We start from the raw sequence: 21665 nt of genomic DNA on the forward strand, positions 1-21665 counted from the left end.
ATTTTGTCTCGGTACACGGTTTCAGCCTTCTGCTTATTATAGATTAACTTGTTTTTTTGTTCTTTGTTGTTTTTTTTTCTCTTCTATTTATGTTCTTTTTTGTTAGTAGTACACCCTCGCAAGTGACGCTTTTGGTCTGCTACCGATTGATTTTATCTCTGTTATTTCATTTGGATAACAAATTAATACTACTACTAAAAAAAAGGCAATAAGCACATGCTACTAACACTAATAATACTGATGCCAGTACTGGTACTACTATTGCTAATACAACACTAACGCTGCTACTACTTTTATTACCACCGAAACTACTGTGATAATAGTACTATTAAGGCTAAGTTAATGAAGGTAAAATTTGAGAGAATATTGATGGCAAATTCCAACTAACAAACTAACTAACAAAAGAACTATGTGCATTTTAATTGTCAAAATAGTGTATCTTAACAATTGGTTGGCATATTCTGCTGTAACTCTCAGAGAATGCTTCAAGGGATGATCAATTGAACAAAAGGCAATATGTGCACACTGCTACTAATACTACTGCTACTGCAACTTTTACTAGTTTTAATACTGCTATTACTATTGCTCCAATTACTACTTCTATCGCAGCTACTTTTAAGGTTAAGGGCTTTAAGATGAAAATTTCAAGAAGCATACGATATACTGGTTAAAAAGACAAAATCGACAATATAATAGCAATGGCCAATTGTATTAAGTTGAGTGGCTGTATTACTGCTGTGCTTGCTATTATAACTACGCCTAAGGGTATGAAGGTGGAAATTTCAGAGGATATTTCCAAATATTCCTGATATACGGATGACAACCTTGATTGTCATAGTAGTAGTGGGACAGTTGTAGCAGTAATATTATATAATTATTAATAGTAACAGTAGTAGAAGCGGTATTAATAACAGTAGTAAGTGGTAAATGTCGGCCTATGGTCAACTGAACATTCCACTCATGATGCCCCTGAAGTTTTCTCATGGTATGGTAAGCCATTCCAGAAATATTGCTGATACAACCATAATAGCAATCTGTATATACATAGTATGTTTTGATTTAGTTTAAAATTTCCTTCAACATTCCCTCAGATTCTTTTTTCAATATCTTCAGCCTTAATAGTACTTGCTATATAAGTATTAGTTTTAGTGATAGTAGTGGTAGTAGTAATAGTACCTGTGGTAGCAGTAGAAACTGTAGTAGTTATAGTAGCGTACAAATATTGCCTTTTTGGTCAATTAATCATCTACGTTATCATTTTCTGAAAATTCCAATTTAACACTCAGTCATTCATGAGTTACATCCTTTTGACAACCCATATACCTATAACATGTTATGATTTAGTTTAACACTCACTCAACATTCCCTGAAAGACTTATCTTGATGCTTTTCGTAGTTTGGGAAAGTAGAGGTCAAACATCCATGTCTTTTATCAATAACACGTACTATATTTAAATAATGAACAAATTGCATAACTTGCAGCCCTACCCCTTAGGCCTCTGGGAGAGGGGGGGAGGGGTCGACATCCTTAATTATATGAATACTGAGTTTTTCAACAATGCTGACAAAATTGATGTCTCAAAGCTTTATTTGGACGTTTGTTACGGAAAATGATGGTGGGGGGGGGGGGTCGGTTTCTCTCAAATCACTTTCATTCTTAAAAAGGTCACTATAACTTCTAATTTGAAATCAAATGAGACCCATCTGAAAATAATACGGCCGCCCATTCCATAAGAACCTTGTATGCCCCTTGGTCATAACTTAAACCTCTGGCTCCCTGGCCCTGGGGGCTCGTTCCTGCCCCGGAGGCATTGTTATAGATAAAAATTATTGTAAAAAGCCTGCGACCTAGGCAACACAATACAGCCTACAAACAAAGCTCAGGAACAAAATACAACTTTAGAAAAAAAAACACGCCAAGGTTCAACATAATAAGCAGCAAACAACAATCATAAGAACCGTAACAAGCTATCCCCTCATACATGATCCCCTGTGTTTAATCCCTAAACGAAGAAACTTACACAACTGTCTAATAGCACATGCGTTTCCCTCAGGCATCCGCTCAATTAACCGGGATTCACTCCCAAACACTCTTCCAAAACATTCCGCAACTCAGATTGCTCTTTACACTTGGACACAACATGAAATAAGTTTTCATTCATACATCCACACATAGGGCAAAAGCAGGGGCCAGCCGCCAGCCTAAACTTTCCCAAAAATTTCCTTTCAGACTATGCCCTCTTACCAACAATAGTTCTTCAAATCATCTGTATTCAACCCAAATTTAAAATAAACTTCCCCCTCTCAACAGTCTTTAGCTTGGGAGTAAAACCTCATAGACATACATTGATCCTTATGACCTTGCCAATCTTGGATGTCTTGGTCATTTAGGGTTCGCTGGACTTTCTTCCATACTGACACACTTTCATCCATTGGGCCTTTCCCCTTCATTCCACATCTCCGACTGGGCATAAAGGTACAATAATTTCTTGACCTGATTTGGCCACGAATCACGTCTACCGTCCTTCAAGCTCTCCAAATAAGCTGCCTTAAGAAGCCGAACTTTAGAAGGTTTAGTTATTTTTTCCCAGAATTTCACCATTCTAACCAATCGAACACTCCTTAAGACAAAAAGTCCCAAATCTCATTTAAGTACCACTGAACTAAATGAATCCGTCAAGCCTAAGGTTCTCTTAAAATATCTTAGCTGAAATACTTCTAGCCTAGCTGCTTTAGCAAAATCCCAAACCTCATAACCTCAATCTAAACTAGAAGCCACTTTTGTCGGGAAAACTCTTTTCTGGATCATCATGTCAGCAAGCTTACCTAAATTAATTCTCAAAGGCAGATTGATTAGCCTATTACCTCTTAAATTAAATCTTCTACGAGCCTAGACATCCCCCTTACTGCACTAAACTTAGCGCCCAAATAAACAAATTCTTTTTTCACCTCTAACATCATTCCTCCAAAATTAAAATGAACCTTAGAATAAACAGCCCCTTTGCTCCTAAATATTAATACTACTGACTTAGCGTTCAACTCTAAATCCTTTTTTTTAGATAATTTTTATTATATCTAATTGTTTCTTGAGATTATTCCTACTATCCACCACTAGAGCTATGTCATCCGCAAATAACATATATGATAGCCTAAACCAATCCAATGATACATAAGGAGCTCCATTAATTTTCATAAAACAATCTAAATCATTAACAAACAAGGAGAAAAGCTTGGGAGATCAAAGTATGTCCTTGTTTCACACCCACATGAGACGTAAACAGCCTAGAAAATTTTGTCTATAACCTTCACAACAAATTTCACCCTCGGATACATATCTGCTATTATTGCTACAAAACAAGACGGCAACCCTATTTCTAACAGACTTTCAATTAACAACCTCCCATTTACCGAGTCAAAACGCACTTTTCAGGTCTAAAAAGGCTACGAATAGCTAACCATTTTTCCCTCTAGCATGTATTTTTCTCAGTATATCCAAAGTAAAAATATAGTCAATAGTGCTGAATGTCGATCTGACTCCCGCTTGCATCATGTATTTCCTCATTATCTACCCAATCTCAGCCTAATTTCTAGAGCCTTACAAAACAATTTACTTACCAGATTTCCCATAAGGATAGACCTACAGTTTTTTTCTATTGTTTTAAAAAGTAGAGTAGTGACAGAGTCAAACTTTAGCGTAAACAGCGAGGCGTTGCAAAGGGAACAACCCTCTCATATACGGAGCAATTTATGTTCGTTTTAAGTTTTAATGTTGCTCCTTACTTGCAGTTGAAAAAGCTTGTTTTATTTATTTAATCTTATTTAAAGAGCAGCCTTTGTCAACAGAAGCCAAAACTTTAAAAACACTAAGTTTGACAATAGTATATACTGCAACAAAATCTATCTATACTGATTTGAAATAAGTAAAATTTATTAATTTAAGGCTGCTCATCAAAAGTTATTAGCAAATGAAATTCTTTTTTTCAGAGAAAGAGGGTCACGCATATGATATATTCTGCCCTCATGGGTGGTCATATGGAATCAGAAATTATGAACTATTGAATTAGTATTAATTCAAATGAACATTTAAAGATATAGTGTCTTTTTAAGTAGCTAAAAGGTTACGCCACTGGAAAGCCCGTATTCCAATATTTTGCCCGTAAAATACGTTGACCCAAACAGGACAAAAAAGTTATTGGGCAGAATTTAGAAAATCATTGAAAGGTTGATTTATATTATTTAGTCCCAAAAGCTATTCTGGCGTGCGGCGTACCGTCCCTAGGCATGCATGAAGTTCAATTGTTGTTAATCGTGGTTTTGTGTTTATTGGTGGTATTTTACATTTTTTATGATCTTTTTTTCCTCTTCTGTAAAATAAAAGCTTCTTAAATTCAGCTCCTTTTTTTACAGCAAAGTGTAGCTTTGATTTAAACATAGTTGTCTTTTAGCTGTCTACACACTGGCCAAACATCCTGAAAGAATATCATGGCTTTTTAGCGGTTCATATGATGGCGAATTAAGAACATGGGGTGTTGCAGCTAGAAAACACCTGAATACTATTCATGCGCACGATGGGTATATCAGAGGTAGTGTATTTTATTGCTAGAAATTTAAAATCCTGATCCTAATCAAAATTCCGTCAAAGACATTTAAGATTGCTAGACAATAAAACTGAAAATTTATCAGGAAACGCGAGTGTAGATGGGTGCTAAGAGGGGAGGTTGGAGAGTGCATTCTTGGGGGAGGGTGAAATAATTATTAGATTTACGATACCAAATTAAATACATTTACCACACAAAGTTGGACTATCTGTTAAGAGAAAAATTCTAGAAAAAATAAAAAGGTAGGTGATCTATATCCCTTTTTGTTTCGTGAATTGTTTAGCTCTTGATTTGACTTAGACTTAAGTCTCCTGCCAGGCACTGCTCGGCGTAGAGAGTGACGTCAGCCTCTTCCATCCACTTCGGTCCATGGCGAGTATTTGCTCTTCGCCCTGTCTAATGTTTGCCATCGTCAAAAACTCGGACAGGCTGTCGGACCAACGTTTCTTAGTCTGTCACTCTTTCTGACGTCGTTAGCAAGTCCATTGACGCGCGATGGTCGAGATCTTAAAAGGGAATCCGGGTCTGAGGCTATATTGTCACTTTTCGTAGCACTTAATTTTCGGGTTGAAGGTCGCTAGCCCAACCGACCCTAGGCCTGGAATCTGATTAGAGCTAGGTTAAACCTAGGTACTGAGATTCCTGGGGTGGGCTCCACCCAACACATGAGGTTGCGGCCGTCCTGATCGGAGTGTTTAGTTAGGGGAGAAACCCCATATCCAGAGGCACGTGGTCTGCAGACAGAGTCTGCCTCATTCCGGACGAACTTCATTTATTAATGAGAATTATTAATGTAAGTGAACGGGGGAATTTTGTCCACTAGCTTTAATTCAGGGAAATACTAAAAAATTGTATCAGATCGAAGGTCAAAATTGAGTAAATCAGTATCAGAATCCCTAACTAAGTCAAATTTATAACCGAGATATGATGCAGATCCAACAATTTGTTTCAAATACTACAAGTATGAGCAAACTTTTTCAGTGACTAAATTTATTTACGGTATGAGAACCGCCGCAATTAGCACATTTTATGGTGTTGGTACTGGGTAAATCCTTTAAAAAAGGGCCATTACGGGCTACTGAGAACGTGGTAAGAAGGCCTACACCTAAAAGAACATTTGTAAGCGCACTGTGGTATCCTTATAGATTCGTAATCGTTGGCAATATCAAAACCAATTTTCATACCATTTTTTCTCGTGTCTCTCTTTGCAAACGTAACCAAAATCCAACTTGATAATTTGGGACGAACCAATTCGATCTGCAGCCACAGCTCGGATATATTTCAAATTCGGGAATAATAAATGACAGCGGAATTCCTTTTACTATTTCATGGAAATGTTTCTGCAGAATCTTCGTGCCGGCTAGAAACGACAGGTTTAAGAGAATTACAGAAACCAGAAACTACATATTTCTCAAATGTTCGCAAACAGTTTTTCTCCATTCAGCCGAACGCTAGCAACTGGGTAGTGGCGGGGTAGCTGGACTAAAATACATTAAGGCTTGTCGGATCTCTAAAGGATTATGACAATATAGAAACAAAAATAGTAGAGTTGGCATTAGCTAGTTTCAAGGATCTCTTTCCCTACTGAGAGGGGAACACCGTCGGGAAGTGGGTGGAATATGTCTCAAACCGGTTAGAAATTTCATTTTAGTTGGGTATGTAGTCGTCTATCCTTGAAGTGAGAGTAGAATAAGCTGTGTACCCAGTGTCACCAGAACTTCACTTGGGTTTAGGATAATAAATACACAGATTTCCAAATCATTTGTGTTGCCTCTCTTGAATCAAATTAAAATCTAGTATGCTACTTAAATGGCTAAATCATCCCTTAGCTCTAGCTCGCTTCTGAAATAAAGCACATGGAAACAGCTTGGGCCCAAGTCACCTCTTCGCCTTGCAATATAAAAAAACTCCTTAATGAGGAACTAGCATATAAATTTACGGGTTAGAAATAATATAATGTTGGCAATAAAAAAAGAGGCTATGGCAGAAAAAAGCTAAGAATGTTGTATATTCGCAAGTTTTACGTAGTTCAAAACACATATATAAATCTATTTATATTCATAGGTGGTACACAGGGACATAACTACAATGGCGCGTACCTAATGTGGCACGTAACGACTTACGCGCGCGGGGGGGCTTGGGGGGGCCCCCACCAACTAGGTGTGGGGTGTCACGAAGCGCCACCCCAACAGCTAGTTTTTATATATATATATGTATATATACTAGCTGTTGGGTTGGCGCTTCGCGCCGGCCCAACACCTAGTTGGTGGGAGCGCTTCGCCCCCCCAAGCCCCCCGGGCATAAATACTTAAATACTTTTAATGACGTCATCGTCATAACAAACATGACGACAACTAACATCATGACGACATGATGACATGACGTCACTCAATAGATAGACAGACAGACAACTTATTTTTATATATATAGATAGATAGATACATAAGTTTTCAGCTTAAACTAAGGATCAACTTTAAAACTTAAAACGAATAGAAATTATTCCGTATAAATAAAAAGACCATGGTAGTGTTCTTTTTTAAATTAAATTTTAATCAAAAACGAGCAAAGATTAATTTTAAAAAAAATTCTCAGGAAAGTAAATAGTGAATTTGAAACTCAAAAGGAACAAACATTATGACTTCCCAACATATCTAACGTATATCAATAAAACTAGTCCAAATAAGTCAACTGGTGATATTTCCTATGTTTGTAGGATTACAGAAAACTAACACTTTTCTGAAAACATGAAACAATATAGGAATTTGGGTACGGTAAAAGTGAACCATTTACAGACACCTTCAACAATACAAAAGTAAATCAGTTTTAAATTGTTGCTTTATTTTTCGTTTTGTTTTTTTCTTATCGTTTAATTTGACACCACTTCAGCACAATGAACTAAGTTCATTGACTTATTGTCGTTTTGAATTTGGAAAGGACATTTCATGATTTTTTTTGTAGACAAGTTCGAAGTTAGGGAATCATATTAGTATTAAGACTACAGACTTGCTTTGTAATATGCATCACAACTTGAAATTCTCCTTTTTTTTAGAGAGAAATAACTGGATTTCCAGAGTTCATATTACAGTTGATATGTGTTTCATTTCGAGTAATACTAGGTGAAATCAAGATGTTACATTATAAATCAATCCATTATTTTGTATGTTGTTTAAAGAATTTAAACATATTATTATAATGCCTAAGTTATTAACATAATTTTAATTGTATACTGAAAGTTACTGATATCACAGCTCCTCTAAGACTATGTAAAGCATTATAGATTAGTTTGTTGTTGTGAAGCTACGTATTCTCTTTTGATTCCTAAATCGATGTTCTTGTTTTTTATGCTTGACTTTTGTGTTTTCAGTAAAGTGCTAGTTTTCTGTAATCCTACAAACATAGGGAAGTGTCTCCAGTTTATTTGTTTGCACTAGTTTTATTGATATATATTAGATAGGCTGGGAAGTAATATTTTTTGTTCGTCAAGTTTCAACTTCGCTATTTACTTTTTCTCGGGAAAACTGTGTTTTATCTAAATTACTAACATTCATAAGTCACGTGGCACGGAGGGCTTCTATACAGAAATAAAATTTGCAACTAATTTTGGGCGTATGGTTCGTGACGTCCGAAAGTGGATCTACTATTTATATGTCGACAGAGACAAGAAAACCTCAATGAAGACAAAGGCTATGGCAAGACATCGTTATATTCATTCGTGATTTCCAAACTATGCCCAAATCTTTTTTTTGTCTCCAACTGGCAATCAACTTACTGGGCCAAACAAACCTAAGAGGAAAAAACAATATTTTGAAATAAATGGCCTATATCGATTGGCGAAACCCCAAAGCGAGACAAACCTTTTTTTATCCGATTATCATGACACTTTCAGTATAACTAAACTGGAATAAGGAGATCTTAACGAAAACAATAAATTTAGGAAGAAAAAGTTGGTTATATTGACTTTTAGCATGAAAAAGTCAAATATTGTATGCCGTTCTGCTCCAAAATTTTAGATCGTGTACAAATCTTTTTTTTCCCGAACAGCGTGACATTTCCAGTAGAACTAGACTGGAATAAGGAGACCTTAACGAAAACAATAGATTTAGGAAGAACAAATTGATCATAACCATTCTTAGCACGAAAAGATCAAATATTGTACGCTGTTCTGCTCAAAACTTTAGATCATGTAGAAAACTCGATTGAAATTCAAGGATAAAGAGAACCTCAATAAATACAAAAAAAAAATATAAGAACTGTTTTTTTTCTTTAGAGAGAGAGAGAGAGAAGAGCGGAATTTTTTTTTAGTAAATTACCTTGGCATGCATTAATTTAAAGAAATCAACAGTTGTAACAAATACAACATAAAACGATTTTTTTTTTGTAATATGGTGGATACTTATTTATACGTTTGTATTTAAGGGTTTGCATGTAAGCAAAACCCTACGCAAATGAACCCATGTAACTGAGCCCTCGTGTAACTGAACATCATGCAACTGAACCCTTGTTTAACCGAACCCCGTTTAATTGAACGCCCTTGCAATTCAACCCCATTCAACTGAGTCTGGTGCAACTCAACCCCATTTAACTGTGCCCACTTTCTATTGAACCCTCGTTCAACTGAACCCCGGCTTAACTCGACGCTCAGGTAATTCAACCCGCATTTAAATCAAGCTCGGTTTGGCTCAACTTAACCCAAAGTCTAAGGATAAGTTTGCAATTGCACTCGAAATCGTTTTTCGCTTTGTTCACAGATTCTAACTTATCTGGATAACCCCAGAACTTTTCCAAACTAGAAGAAAATTTCAGGAATGGGTCTATTGCCAAAATCATGGCCCGAGAAGTTATTTTTCTATGATAAGTTCAAACTGTGAACTTATCAATTAGCGTTTGGGCAAGAATTTGTCAAGGGGTAAGTGGAAACACTGGTTTTGTACCTGGTTCCGCTTTCTCTTTCATTTTGAATTTAGAACTCTTTAGAAGTGTTAGAAATCATTTTGTTTGGGTCATTCCATATAAAATCCATAAGGTAATGATATCGAGTATTACAGATTCTAAAAAAAAAAACCTGTAAGTTTTTTTCTATCTTGGATTTAAAGAACCATTAAAAAATTTTGGTCGCTTTCTGTTTTTGGTTTTGAATTTGCAGCAATTCGTAATTTTGATGTTCTTGTCTTCTTTGTATAAAGGAAAACAAATACCAATTTTTTTCTCTTTTTAAAATAATGCTTATTTTTCATATTTACGAATTAACTTAAACGAAAGTTATGATTGTTTTTCGTATCTGTATGAATAATTAAAAACAATAGTTTGAATGTCAAGTCACTTCCAAAATATTAATAAAAACTATGCTTCTTAAAAAGTATATATATATATTTTTTTTAATAAGGTTTTTTGCTACCTTGGATATAAAGAACCATTAAAAAATTTGTGTCGCATTCTGTTTTTGGTTTCGAGTTTGCAGCCATTCGTAATTTTTACTTTTTTTTTACTTCTTTGTATAAAGAAAACAAATACTAAAAATTTTATTCTTTTGAAAATAATATTTTCTTTCATACTTACGGATTAACTTAAACGAAATTTTTTACTGTTTTAAACACATGTATGAATAATTAAAAACAATAGTTTGAATCTCTAGTCACTTACAAAATATTGATAGAAACTATGCTTGTCAAAAGTGTTTATTTTTTTGGGAAATTCCATTTTATTATTACAAAACATATATTTTTTTTTAAATCAAATTGTCTGTTTAAAATTGTTATAAAAAATGGTATAAAAACTGTTATAAAATTGGGTGGGAGCAGTATGCATTCATGGTAGATCTATCTATTCCATTGTTTTTGCTTAGATTTATCGACCACTTTTATGACGTTCATTTTAACTCTTAATCAACTTTCATTATAGTCGTGTGCTTTCAAGTCTTGAGCGTTGTTATTGAATCCTAAGCAAAGCTTATGAATTAATTTTCCACCCTCCTCCATCAAATAGGATGAGGTAGAAGCCATTTTTAAAGTAAAGTTCGTGGCTTGTATCATATCTAAAACTTTCAGGCGCATTACCGAGAGGAAAAAAAACATCAAGGGAAAGAAGTTTCAACGGTTTTCTGACATGCGAGGTAGGGAGACGTTAACTACTCCCACCTCTCTTATTAGAGACAAGCCCCCCTCGTTCGCGTAAGTCATTACGCGCCCTATTAGTTATGCGCCATTGTAGCTGTGTCCCTGTGTCTCACCTGTGTATATAGATATATCTATATATGTTTTTAACTACGTAAAACTTGCGAAAATGCAACATTCTTCGCTGTCCCATTGTCTGTGAATATAAATAGATTGTCAGGTTTACCGACTCTTGAACATGCAACATATAATTGTCCATGGAAAAAACAATCCGTATTCAGATCTATACCACATTATTCTAATGATTTCCCTTGAGCTTTGTTGATGGTGATTGCTAATCGAACATTCCTGTGTCCCCGTCGTCATTTATATATCCCCCTTTGCCCCCCGGTGTCCCTGTTGTAGTTTTGTCCCTGTGTCCCGGTCGTCATTTATATTCCCTTTGTCCCGGTCGTCATTTATATTCCCTGTGTCCCGGTGTCCTGGTCGTCATTTGTGTCTCGTTGTCCCGGTCTGTAATTTCTCTTTGAGTGTCCCGGTCGTCATTTATATTCCCTGTGTCCCGGTGTCCCGGTCATCATTTGTGTTCCGGTGTCCCGGTCTGTAGTGTCATCTTATAATGACGTCATATGCAAACCCACAAACAAACAAACATGCATACATACAACTTATTTTTTTATATATAGATATAGTTTCTTTTTCAGTTTTTCTGTTTTATTTTTTAATTTTTTTAGTTTTGCAGCTTTTTTAGTTTTTTAGCTTTTGTTCTTTTTAGTTTTTTACCTGTTTTATTTTTTTTTCCTTTTTTTTAAGTTTTTTTTCTTTTTAGGTTTTTTTTCTTTTTTAGCTTTTTTTATGCCATATTAGTTACGCGCCATTGTAGTTGTGTCCCTGTGTCCCACCTGTGAATATATATATATATATATATATATATATATATATATATATATATATATATATATATATATATATATATATATATATATATATATATATATATATATATATATATATATATATATATATATATATATATATATATATATATATATATATATATATATATATATATATATATATATATATATATATATATATATATATATATATAAAAATAAGCTGTTTGTCTGTCTGTCGACTGACGTCATGTTTGTGTGTCGACTGACGTCATGTTTGTCGACTGACGTCATTATAAGGATTGAGCTGTATGTCGTCATGAAGTTGTTTGTCGTCTGACGTCATGTTTGTCGACTAACGAAACTACAGACCGGGACACCGGGAAACAAATGACGTGTTATGTCTGTTATAACGTAATAGAGGCAACAATCTTGACAGGGCCTTTTGAGGGTGAGGCTTTTCTTATTCCACGCATTCTCATGATTCCAATGGATCTGCCTTTTCAACCTAAAAGATTGCAATTCCCAATTTGATTAGCATATTTAGTTTTCAGTCCAGAACCACTAAAGCTATTATGTAAATATCAAAAATATTTATGTTGTCTGAGCAATAATTTTTAGTTTTTATTTCAAAATAGAAAATTACATGACAATTTTAGAATTATATCTATCTATATATATAAAAATAAGTTGTCTGTCTGTGGATCAGGTGACGTCATGTTTCTGTGTCGACTGGCGTCATGAAGTTAGTTGTCGTCATTTTTGCTATGACGGTGACGTCATTAAAGATATTTAAGACATATAAGTTCACGTAAAAATCTATTAATGTTTAAGTTTAAAATGACTGATGAACTTACAATGGCAAAAGCCGATGAAGATGCTCAAAGAGTCTATGCCAAAAAACTTGCTGCTGATAGAGAAAGTCAGAAAAGAAAGCGTGCCGAGGAATCAAAAGAACAGCAAGGAAACAGGCTTGAGGCTAAAGAACGCAAAACCGCGCAGTTAGATGAAGATCCACCTGGACAGCGAGAGTCAAAACATATCAAAACTGAAAATGATAGCGATGATGATTGGGTTTGGGATCTTGACTTGGATAAGGTCATCAATGCCTACCATATTTTAGTTAAAAAAACAAAGGTTCGGCGATATGTATTTCATAGTGAAGCTGAAAAATAAAGAAGAAAAAGAAAACTGAAAAAAGAAAAAATGTAAAAAACTAAAAAATACTAAAAAGAAAAAACACTCAAAGAGAAATTACAGACCGGGACACAAATGACGACCGGGACAGAGGGAATATAAATAACGACCGGGACACTCAAGGAGAAATTACAGACTGGGATACCGGGACACAAATGACGACCGGGACACAAATGACGACCGGGACACAGGCAATATAAATGACGACCAGGACAACAATGGCAACACCCGAGGAAGCTGCTCAAAACGAATGTATTCACGCCGAAGTAGCTGAGTTGGTAAAGCGTTATGTTTCAGGTTCTAGGTCCGAGAGGCTCCAGGTTTGAACCTTGGCTTTAGCATTAATACAAAAGAAGAAAAAAACTAAAAAAGGTAAAAACTACAAAAAAAAACTAAAAAGAAAATATATACATATATATATTTATATATATCATCTTTTCCACAAAAATAATAATTTAGTGCTTCTGCTTAAAAACAGCAATCGAATTGATGCCTCCTGATACGCAACTATCAACAAAGGGGCAATCGTTGTGGTCGTTGATCAGTTCTTACCTCGAGATAATATTCTTTATAGGCGAAACAATCAGTTGACAAGAATTGCTTAAACTCATCGATGCTACGATGCCCTACAATATCCTGACGAATATAAATGACGCCCGGGACACTCAAATAGAAATCACAGACTGGGACACCGGGACACAAATGACGACGGGGACACAGGGAATATAAATGACGACCCGGACACAGGGACACAACTACAACGGGGACGCCGGGGGGCACAGGGGGATATATAAATGACGACGGAAACAAAGGAAATGGTCGATTAGCAATCACCATCAACAAAGCTCAAGGACAATCAATAGAATCATGAGGTATAGATCTGAATACGGATTGTTTTCCCATGGACCATTATGCGTTGCATGTTCAAGAGTCGGTAAACCTGACAATCTATTTATATGCACAGACGATGGGACAGCAAAGAATGTTGTATATTCGCAAGTTCTACGTAGTTAAAAACATATATATATATACTAGCTGTTGGGGTGGCGCTTCGCGCCACCCCAACACCTAGTTGGTGGGGGCACTTCGCGCCCCCCCCCCAAGCCCCCCCGCGCGCGTAAGTCGTTACGCGCCATATTAGTTACGCGCCATTGTAGTTGTGTCCCTATGTCCCACCTGTGAATCGACCATTCCCTGAGTCGCCATCGTCATTTATATATCCCCCTGTGCACCCCGGCGTCCCCTTTGTAGTTATGTCCCTGTGTCCCGGTCTTCGTCATTTATACTCCCTGTGTCCCGGTGCTTTGTTGATTGCTAATCGAACATTCCTTATGTCGTGCTTTGTTGATTGCTAATCGAACATTCCTTTTGTCCCGGTCGCTTTCTCTTTGAGTGTCGTCATTTATTTAGATTGTTTCTCCTTTATTTTTCAGTTTTTTTCCTTTTTTTAGTTTTTTTTCTTTTTTAGTTATTTTAGTTTTTACCTTTTTTAGTTTTTTTTAGTTTTTTAGATGAAATTTTTTTTTAGTTTTTTTCCTTTTTTTCTTTTTAGTTTTTTATTGGTTTTTACCTTTTTTTTAGCTTTTTTAGTTTTTTTTCGTTTTTTCTTTTTACTTTTTTTTTAGTTTTTATCTTTTTTATTTTTTTTTTTATTTTTATTCTTAATTTTATTAGTTTTCTTTTTCTCTTCTATTTTTCAGTTTTTTTCTTTTTTTTAAGTTTTTTTTTAGTTTTTAGTTTTTTTAGTTTTTTTTTTCCTTTTTTTCTTTTTAGTTTTTTATATGTTTTTACCTTTTTTTAGCTTTTTTAGTTTTTTTCGTTTTTTGTTTTTACTTTTTTTTTTAGTTTTTATCTTTTTTATTTTTTTTTTATTTTATTCTTAATTTTATTAGTTTTCTTTTTCTCTTCTATTTTTCAGTTTTTTCCTTTTTTTAAGTTTTTTTTTTAGTTTTTTGTTTTTTTAGTTTTTTAGTTTTTTAGTTTTTTTAGTTTTTTAGCTTTTTTATTTTTTTTATTAGTTTTTAGTTTTTTTTGTAGTTTTTGCCTTTTTCTAGTTTTTTCAGTTTTTTTTTTAGTTTTTAGTTTTTTACCTTTTTTGTGGATCGTCACCTGATCCACAGATCCACAGATCCACAGACAGACAGACAGCTTATTTTTATATATTTTTATTTTTTTTTATTTTATTCTTAATTTTATTAGTTTTCTTTTTCTCTTCTATTTTTCAGTTTTTTCCTTTTTTAAGTTTTTTTTTTAGTTTTTAGTTTTTTTAGTTTTTTAGTTTTTTTAGTTTTTTTAGTTTTTTAGCTTTTTCATTTTTTTTATTAGTTTTTAGTTTTTTTTGTAGTTTTTGCCTTTTTTCAGTTTTTTTCAGTTTTTTTTTTAGTTTTTAGTTTTTTACCTTTTTTGTGGATCGTCACCTGATCCACAGATCCACAGATCCACAGACAACTTATTTTTATATATATAGATATCTATATATATAAAAATAAGTTGTCTGTGGATCTGTGGATCTGTGGATCTGTGGATCAGGTGACGTCAAAACTGAAAAAACTAAAAAAAGGCAAAAACTACAAAAAAAAACTAAAAACTAATAAAAAAATAAAAAAGCTAAAAAACTAAAAAAAACTAGAAAAAGGCAAAAACTACAAAAAAAAACTAAAAACTAATAAAAAAGCTAAAAAACTAAAAAAACTAAAAAAAGGCAAAAACTACAAAAAAAACTAAAAACTAATAAAAAAAATAAAAAAGCTAAAAAACTAAAAAAACTAAAAAAACTAAAAAAAGATAAAAAAAACTAAAAAAACTAACTACAAAAAAAACTAAAAACTAATAAAAAAAAATAAAAAAGCTAAAAAACTAAAAAAACTAAAAAAAGGCAAAAACTACAAAAAAAAAAATAATAAAAAAGCTAAAAAACTAAAAAAACTAAGAAAAGGCAAAAACTACAAAAAAACTAAAAACTAATAAAAAAAATAAAAAAGCTAAAAAACTAAAAAAACTAAAAAAACTAAAAAAAGGTAAAAAACTAAAAAAACTTAAAACTAAAAAAAACTAAAAAAAAGGAAAAAACTGAAAAATAAGCTAAAATAAAGGTAAAAACCAATAAAAAACTAGAAAAAAAAAACTGAAAAAACTAAAAAAAGGCAAAAACTACAAAAAAAACTAAAAACTAATAAAAAAAGTAAAAAAGCTAAAAAACTAAAAAAACTAAAAAAAACTAAAAAAAGGTAAAAAACTAAAAAAAATAAAAAATAAAAAAAAACTAAAAAAAGGAAAAAACTAAAAAATAAGCTAAAATAAAGGTAAAAACCAATAAAAAACTAAAAAGAAAAAAAGGAAAAAACTAAAAAAAATTTTCATCTAAAAAACTAAAAAAAACTAAAAAAGGTAAAAACTAAAAGAACTAAAAAAGAAAAAAATAAATGACGACACTCAAAGAGAAAGCGACCAGGACAAAAGGAATGTTCGATTAGCAATCAACAAAGCACCGGGACACAGGGAGTATAAATGACGACCAGGACATAAGTAAAAAAAAAAACTAACAAAACTAAAAAGAAGGTAAAAACTACAAAAAAACTAAAAAGAAAAAAAACTAAAAACTAATAAAAAAACTAAAAAATCTAAAAATCTAAATAAACTAAAAAAGAAAAAAAAAGGAAAAAAATAAAGGAGAAAAACAAAACTAAAAAACGAATGTATATACAGACCGGGACACCGGGATACAAATGACGACCGGGACACAGGGAATATAAATGACGACCGGGACACAGGGACACAACTACAACGGGGACACCGGGGGAAACAGGGGGATATAAATGACGACCGGGACACCGGGACAGGGAATGGTCGATTAGCAATCACCATCAACAAAGCTCAAGGGCAATCATTAGAATCATGAGGTATAGATCTGAATACAGATTGTTTTCCCATGGACCATTATATGTTGCATGTTCAAGAGTCGGTAAACCTGACAATCTATTTATATGCAAAGACAATGGGACAGCAAAGAATGTTGTATATTCGCAAGTTTTACGTAGTTAAAACCATATATATATATATATATATATATATATATATATATATATATATATATATATATATATATATATATATATATATATATATATATATATATATATATATATATATATATATATATATATATATATATATATATACTAGCTGTTGGGGTGGCGCTTCGCGCCACCCCAACACCTAGTTGGTGGGGGCGCTTCGCGCAACCCCCCCCAAGCCCCCCCGCGCGCGTAAGTCGTTACGCGCCATATTAGTTACGCGCCATTGTAGTTGTGTCCCTATGTCCCACCTGTGAATATAGATAGATAGATATATATATATATATATATATATATATATATATATATATATATATATATATACTAGCTGTTGGGGTGGCGCTTCGCGCCACCCCAACACCTAGTTGGTGGGGTGCTTCGCGCCCCCCCCCAAGCCCCCCCGCGCGCGTAAGTCGTTACGCGCCATAATAGTTACGCGCCATTGTAGTTGTGTCCCTATGTCCCACCTGTGAATATAGATATATATATATATATATATATATATATATATATATATATATATATATATATATATATATATATATATATATATATATATATATATATATATATATATATATATATATATATATATATATATATATATATGGTTTTAACTAAGTAAAACTGGCGAATATACAACATTCTTTGCTGTCCCATTGTCTTTGCATATAAATAGATTGTCAGGTTTACCGACTCTTGAACATGCAACATATAATGGTCCATGGGAAAACAATCTGTATTCAGATCTATACCTCATGATTATAATGATTGCCCTTGAGCTTTGTTGATGGTGATTGCTAATCGACCATTCCCTGTCCCGGTGTCCCGGTCGTCATTTATATCCCCCTGTTTCCCCCGGTGTCCCCGTTGTAGTTGTGTCCCTGTGTCCCGGTCGTCATTTATATTCCCTGTGTCCCGGTCGTCATTTGTATCCCGGTGTCCCGGTCTGTATATACATTCGTTTTTTAGTTTTGTTTTTCTCCTTTATTTTTTTCCTTTTTTTTTCTTTTTTAGTTTATTTAGATTTTTAGATTTTTTAGTTTTTTTATTAGTTTTTAGTTTTTTTTTCTTTTTAGTTTTTTTGTAGTTTTTACCTTCTTTTTAGTTTTGTTAGTTTTTTTTTTTACTTACGTCCTGGTCGTCATTTATACTCCCTGTGTCCCGGTGCTTTGTTGATTGCTAATCGAACATTCCTTTTGTCCTGGTCGCTTTCTCTTTGAGTGTCGTCATTTATTTTTTTCTTTTTTAGTTTTTTTTAGTTTTTTCCTTTTTTTCTTTTTAGTTTTTTATTGGTTTTTACCTTTATTTTAGCTTATTTTTCAGTTTTTTCCTTTTTTTAGTTTTTTTTTTATTTTTTATTTTTTTTAGTTTTTACCTTTTTTTTACCTTCTTTTTAGTTTTGTTAGTTTTTTTTTTACTTATGTCCTGGTCGTCATTTATACTCCCTGTTTCCCGGTGCTTTGTTGATTGCTAATCGAACATTCCTTTTGTCCTGGTCGCTTTCTCTTTGAGTGTCGTCATTTATTTTTTTCTTTTTTAGTTCTTTTAGTTTTTACCTTTTTTATTTTTTTTTAGTTCTTTAGATGAAATTTTTTTTTAGTTTTTTCCTTTTTTTCTTTTTAGTTTTTTATTGGTTTTTACCTTTATTTTAGCTTATTTCTCAGTTTTTTCCTTTTTTTTATTTTTTTTTTATTTTTTATTTTTTTAGTTTTTTACCTTTTTTTAGTTTTTTTAGTTTTTTAGCTTTTTTACTTTTTTTATTAGTTTTAGTTTTTTTGTAGTTTTTGCCTTTTTTTAGTTTTTTTCAGTTTTTTTTAGTTTTTTATTGGTTTTTACCTTTATTTTAGCTTATTTTTCAGTTTTTTTCCTTTTTTTTAGTTTTTTTAGTTTTTAGTTTTTTTAGTTTTTTACCTTTTTTTAGTTTTTTAGTTTTTTTTAGTTTTTTAGCTTTTTTATTTTTTTATTAGTTTTAGTTTTTTTGTAGTTTTTGCCTTTTTTAGTTTTTTAGTTTTTTAGCTTTTTTATTTTTTTTATTAGTTTTTAGTTTTTTTGTAGTTTTTGCCTTTTTTAGTTTTTTTAGTTTTTTAGCTTTTTTATTAGTTTTTAGTTTTTTTTGTAGTTTTTGCCTTTTTTTAGTTTTTTTTATTTTTTATTTTTTTTAGTTTTTTACATTTTTTAGTTTTTTTAGTTTTTTTAGTTTTTTTAGCTTTTTTACTTTTTTTATTAGTTTTTAGTTTTTTTTTAAGTAAGTTTTTTTAGTTTTTTACCTTTTTTTAGTTTTTTTAGAGTTTTTTAGCTTTTTTATTAGTTTTTAGTTTTTTTGTAGTTTTTGCCTTTTTTTAGTTTTTTTAGTTTTTTAGCTTTTTTATTTTTTTTATTAGTTTTTAGTTTTTTTTGTAGTTTTTGCCTTTTTTTAGTTTTTTTTATTTTTTATTTTTTTTAGTTTTTTACCTTTTTTTTAGTTTTTTTAGTTTTTTTAGTTTTTTAGCTTTTTTACTTTTTTTATTAGTTTTTAGTTTTTTTTGTAGTTTTTGCCTTTTTTTGGTTTTTTCAGTTTTTTTTTTAGTTTTTTATTGGTTTTTACCTTTATTTTAGCTTATTTTTCAGTTTTTTGCTTTTTTTTAGTTTTTTTTTAGTTTTTAGTTTTTTTAGTTTTTTACCTTTTTTATTTTTTTAGTTTTTTTAGTTTTTTAGCTTTTTTATTTTTTTTATTAGTTTTTAGTTTTTTTTGTAGCTTTTGCCTTTTTTTAGTTTTTTTAGTTTTTTAGCTTTTTTATTAGTTTTTAGTTTTTTTTGTAGTTTTTGCCTTTTTTTAGTTTTTTTAGTTTTTTAGCTTTTTTATTTTTTTATTAGTTTTTAGTTTTTTTTGAAGTTAGTTTTTTTAGTTTTTTACCTTTTTTAGTTTTTTTAGTTTTTTAGTTTTTTAGCTTTTTTATTTTTTTTATTAGTTTTTAGTTTGTTTTTTTTGTAGTTTTTGCCTTTTTTTAGTTTTTTCAGTTTTGACGTCACCTGATCCAGTTTTTTCAGGTGACGTCACCTGATCCATCCACAGATCCACACACAGACAACTTATTTTTATATATATAGATAGATATGAGGGGGTTCGCCCCCTTGTCAGATCCTCGCTCTTTACACTAAAGCTTAAATTTTGTCCCAATTCATTAAGAATGACCCCAGAATCACAAAAGCCGTAGAATAAATAGTTGAAATTACTAAAAATACTTTAACGTAAAGAGCGAGGTATTAGGAGGAGGTGAGCCCCTCAAATGGATAATAATTTCTGTTTGTTTTAAGTTTTAATGCTGTTCCTTACTTCCAGCTGAAAGAACTTTTTCATATTTATTTTTTCATTGTGTTTTTAAATAATGCTAGTAAATCCTGCGCTCCCTTCATGGAGATTTTCTTCCCCCATGACAAATTATCGAAGGAAAGTTCCCCCAGCATATCCCCCTATTCTCAACCCCTCCCCCAACCAAAAAAACACTCCTGAAAACGCCTGTACACTTCCCAATAACCATTACTATATGTAAGCATTGGTCAAAGTTTGTAACTTGTTGCCCCTCCCATGGGGACTTTGGGGGAGTAAGTCGTCCCCAAAGACATAGTTATAAGGTTTTTCGACTACACTGAATAAAATGGCTATCTCAGAATTTTGATCCGTTGACTTTGGTAAAATAATTAGCGTGGAAGGGGGCCTAGGTGCCCTCCAATTTTTTTGGTCACTTAAAAAGGGCACTAGAACTTTTCATTTCCGTTAGAATGAGCCCTCTTGCAACATTCTAGGACAACTGGGTTGATACGATCACCCCTGGGAAAAAAAAACAAAAAAACAAAAAAACAAATAAACACGCATCCGTGATCTGCCTTCTGGCAAAAAATACAAAATTCCACATTTTTGTAGATAGGAGCTTGAAACTTCTACAGTAGGGTTCTCTGATACGCTGAATCTGATGGCGTGATTTTCGTTAAGATTCTATGACTTCTAGGGGGCGTTCCCACCTATTATCTAAAATAGCGCAAATTTTCTCAGGCTTGTAACTTTTGATGGGTAAGACAAAACTTGATGAAACTTATATATTTAAAATCAGCATTAAAATGCGATTCTTTTGATGTAGGTATTGGTATCAAAATTCCATTTTTTAGAGTTTTGATTACTATTGAGCCGGGTCACTCCTTACTACTGTTCGTTACCACGAACTGTTTGATACATAATTTTCCATGGGAAAACAATCCGTAATCAGATTTATACCGCATTTTTCTAGTGATTGCCCTTGAGCTTTGTTTATGGTGATTGCTAATCGAATATTCCTGCTTCCCCGTCGTCATTTATGTATCCCCCTTTACCCTTCCGGCGTCCCTGTTGTAGTTGTGTCAATGTGTCCCGGTCGTCATTTGTGTTCCGGTGTCCCAGTCTGTAACGTCATAAAGTCTTCAATGGTTCACGGAATTGAAAAATTCAGATGGACAATTAACCGCGTCATTTGGTTCCAAAACTGTGTCGACTGACTTGTAAAGGACTGCCTGGTCTCGAATCTTGGTCAAAACAATATTGTTGATTTCGTGGACGTCTATATTTTTGGGTGCAAGAATCGCTCTTTCACTTAGCCATTTATTATTTTTATAATTGTTTAGAATATTCGGAAATACTTTTTCAATTAATTCATTTTTGGACGTCACTAAATTACAGAATTCAGCAGTTAGTTGTATACGTCCTGAAATTGAGTCTACTGGGAGCTTTCTGTTTCCAAATGCCAGCAATTGATCTGAAAATGTTTGACCAGAGTCATC

General features: G+C 32.6%; 1 protein-coding gene across 1 annotated transcript in view; it reads left to right on the plus strand.

The window, feature by feature from the left end:
* The first annotated feature begins 698 nt into the window (after positions 1 to 698).
* Positions 699 to 21665, plus strand: part of LOC136029693 (DDB1- and CUL4-associated factor 13-like) — an 82376-nt gene continuing 61409 nt past the window's right edge. Inside the window, exons 1-2 of the mRNA XM_065708198.1 lie at positions 699 to 765; positions 4446 to 4583. Coding sequence (XP_065564270.1) covers positions 699 to 765; positions 4446 to 4583 — 205 coding nt within the window. The remainder of the gene's footprint in view (positions 766 to 4445; positions 4584 to 21665) is intronic.

Source organism: Artemia franciscana, chromosome 7 (genome assembly GCF_032884065.1).
Source record: "Artemia franciscana chromosome 7, ASM3288406v1, whole genome shotgun sequence".
Taxonomy (NCBI): Eukaryota; Metazoa; Arthropoda; class Branchiopoda; order Anostraca; family Artemiidae; genus Artemia; species Artemia franciscana.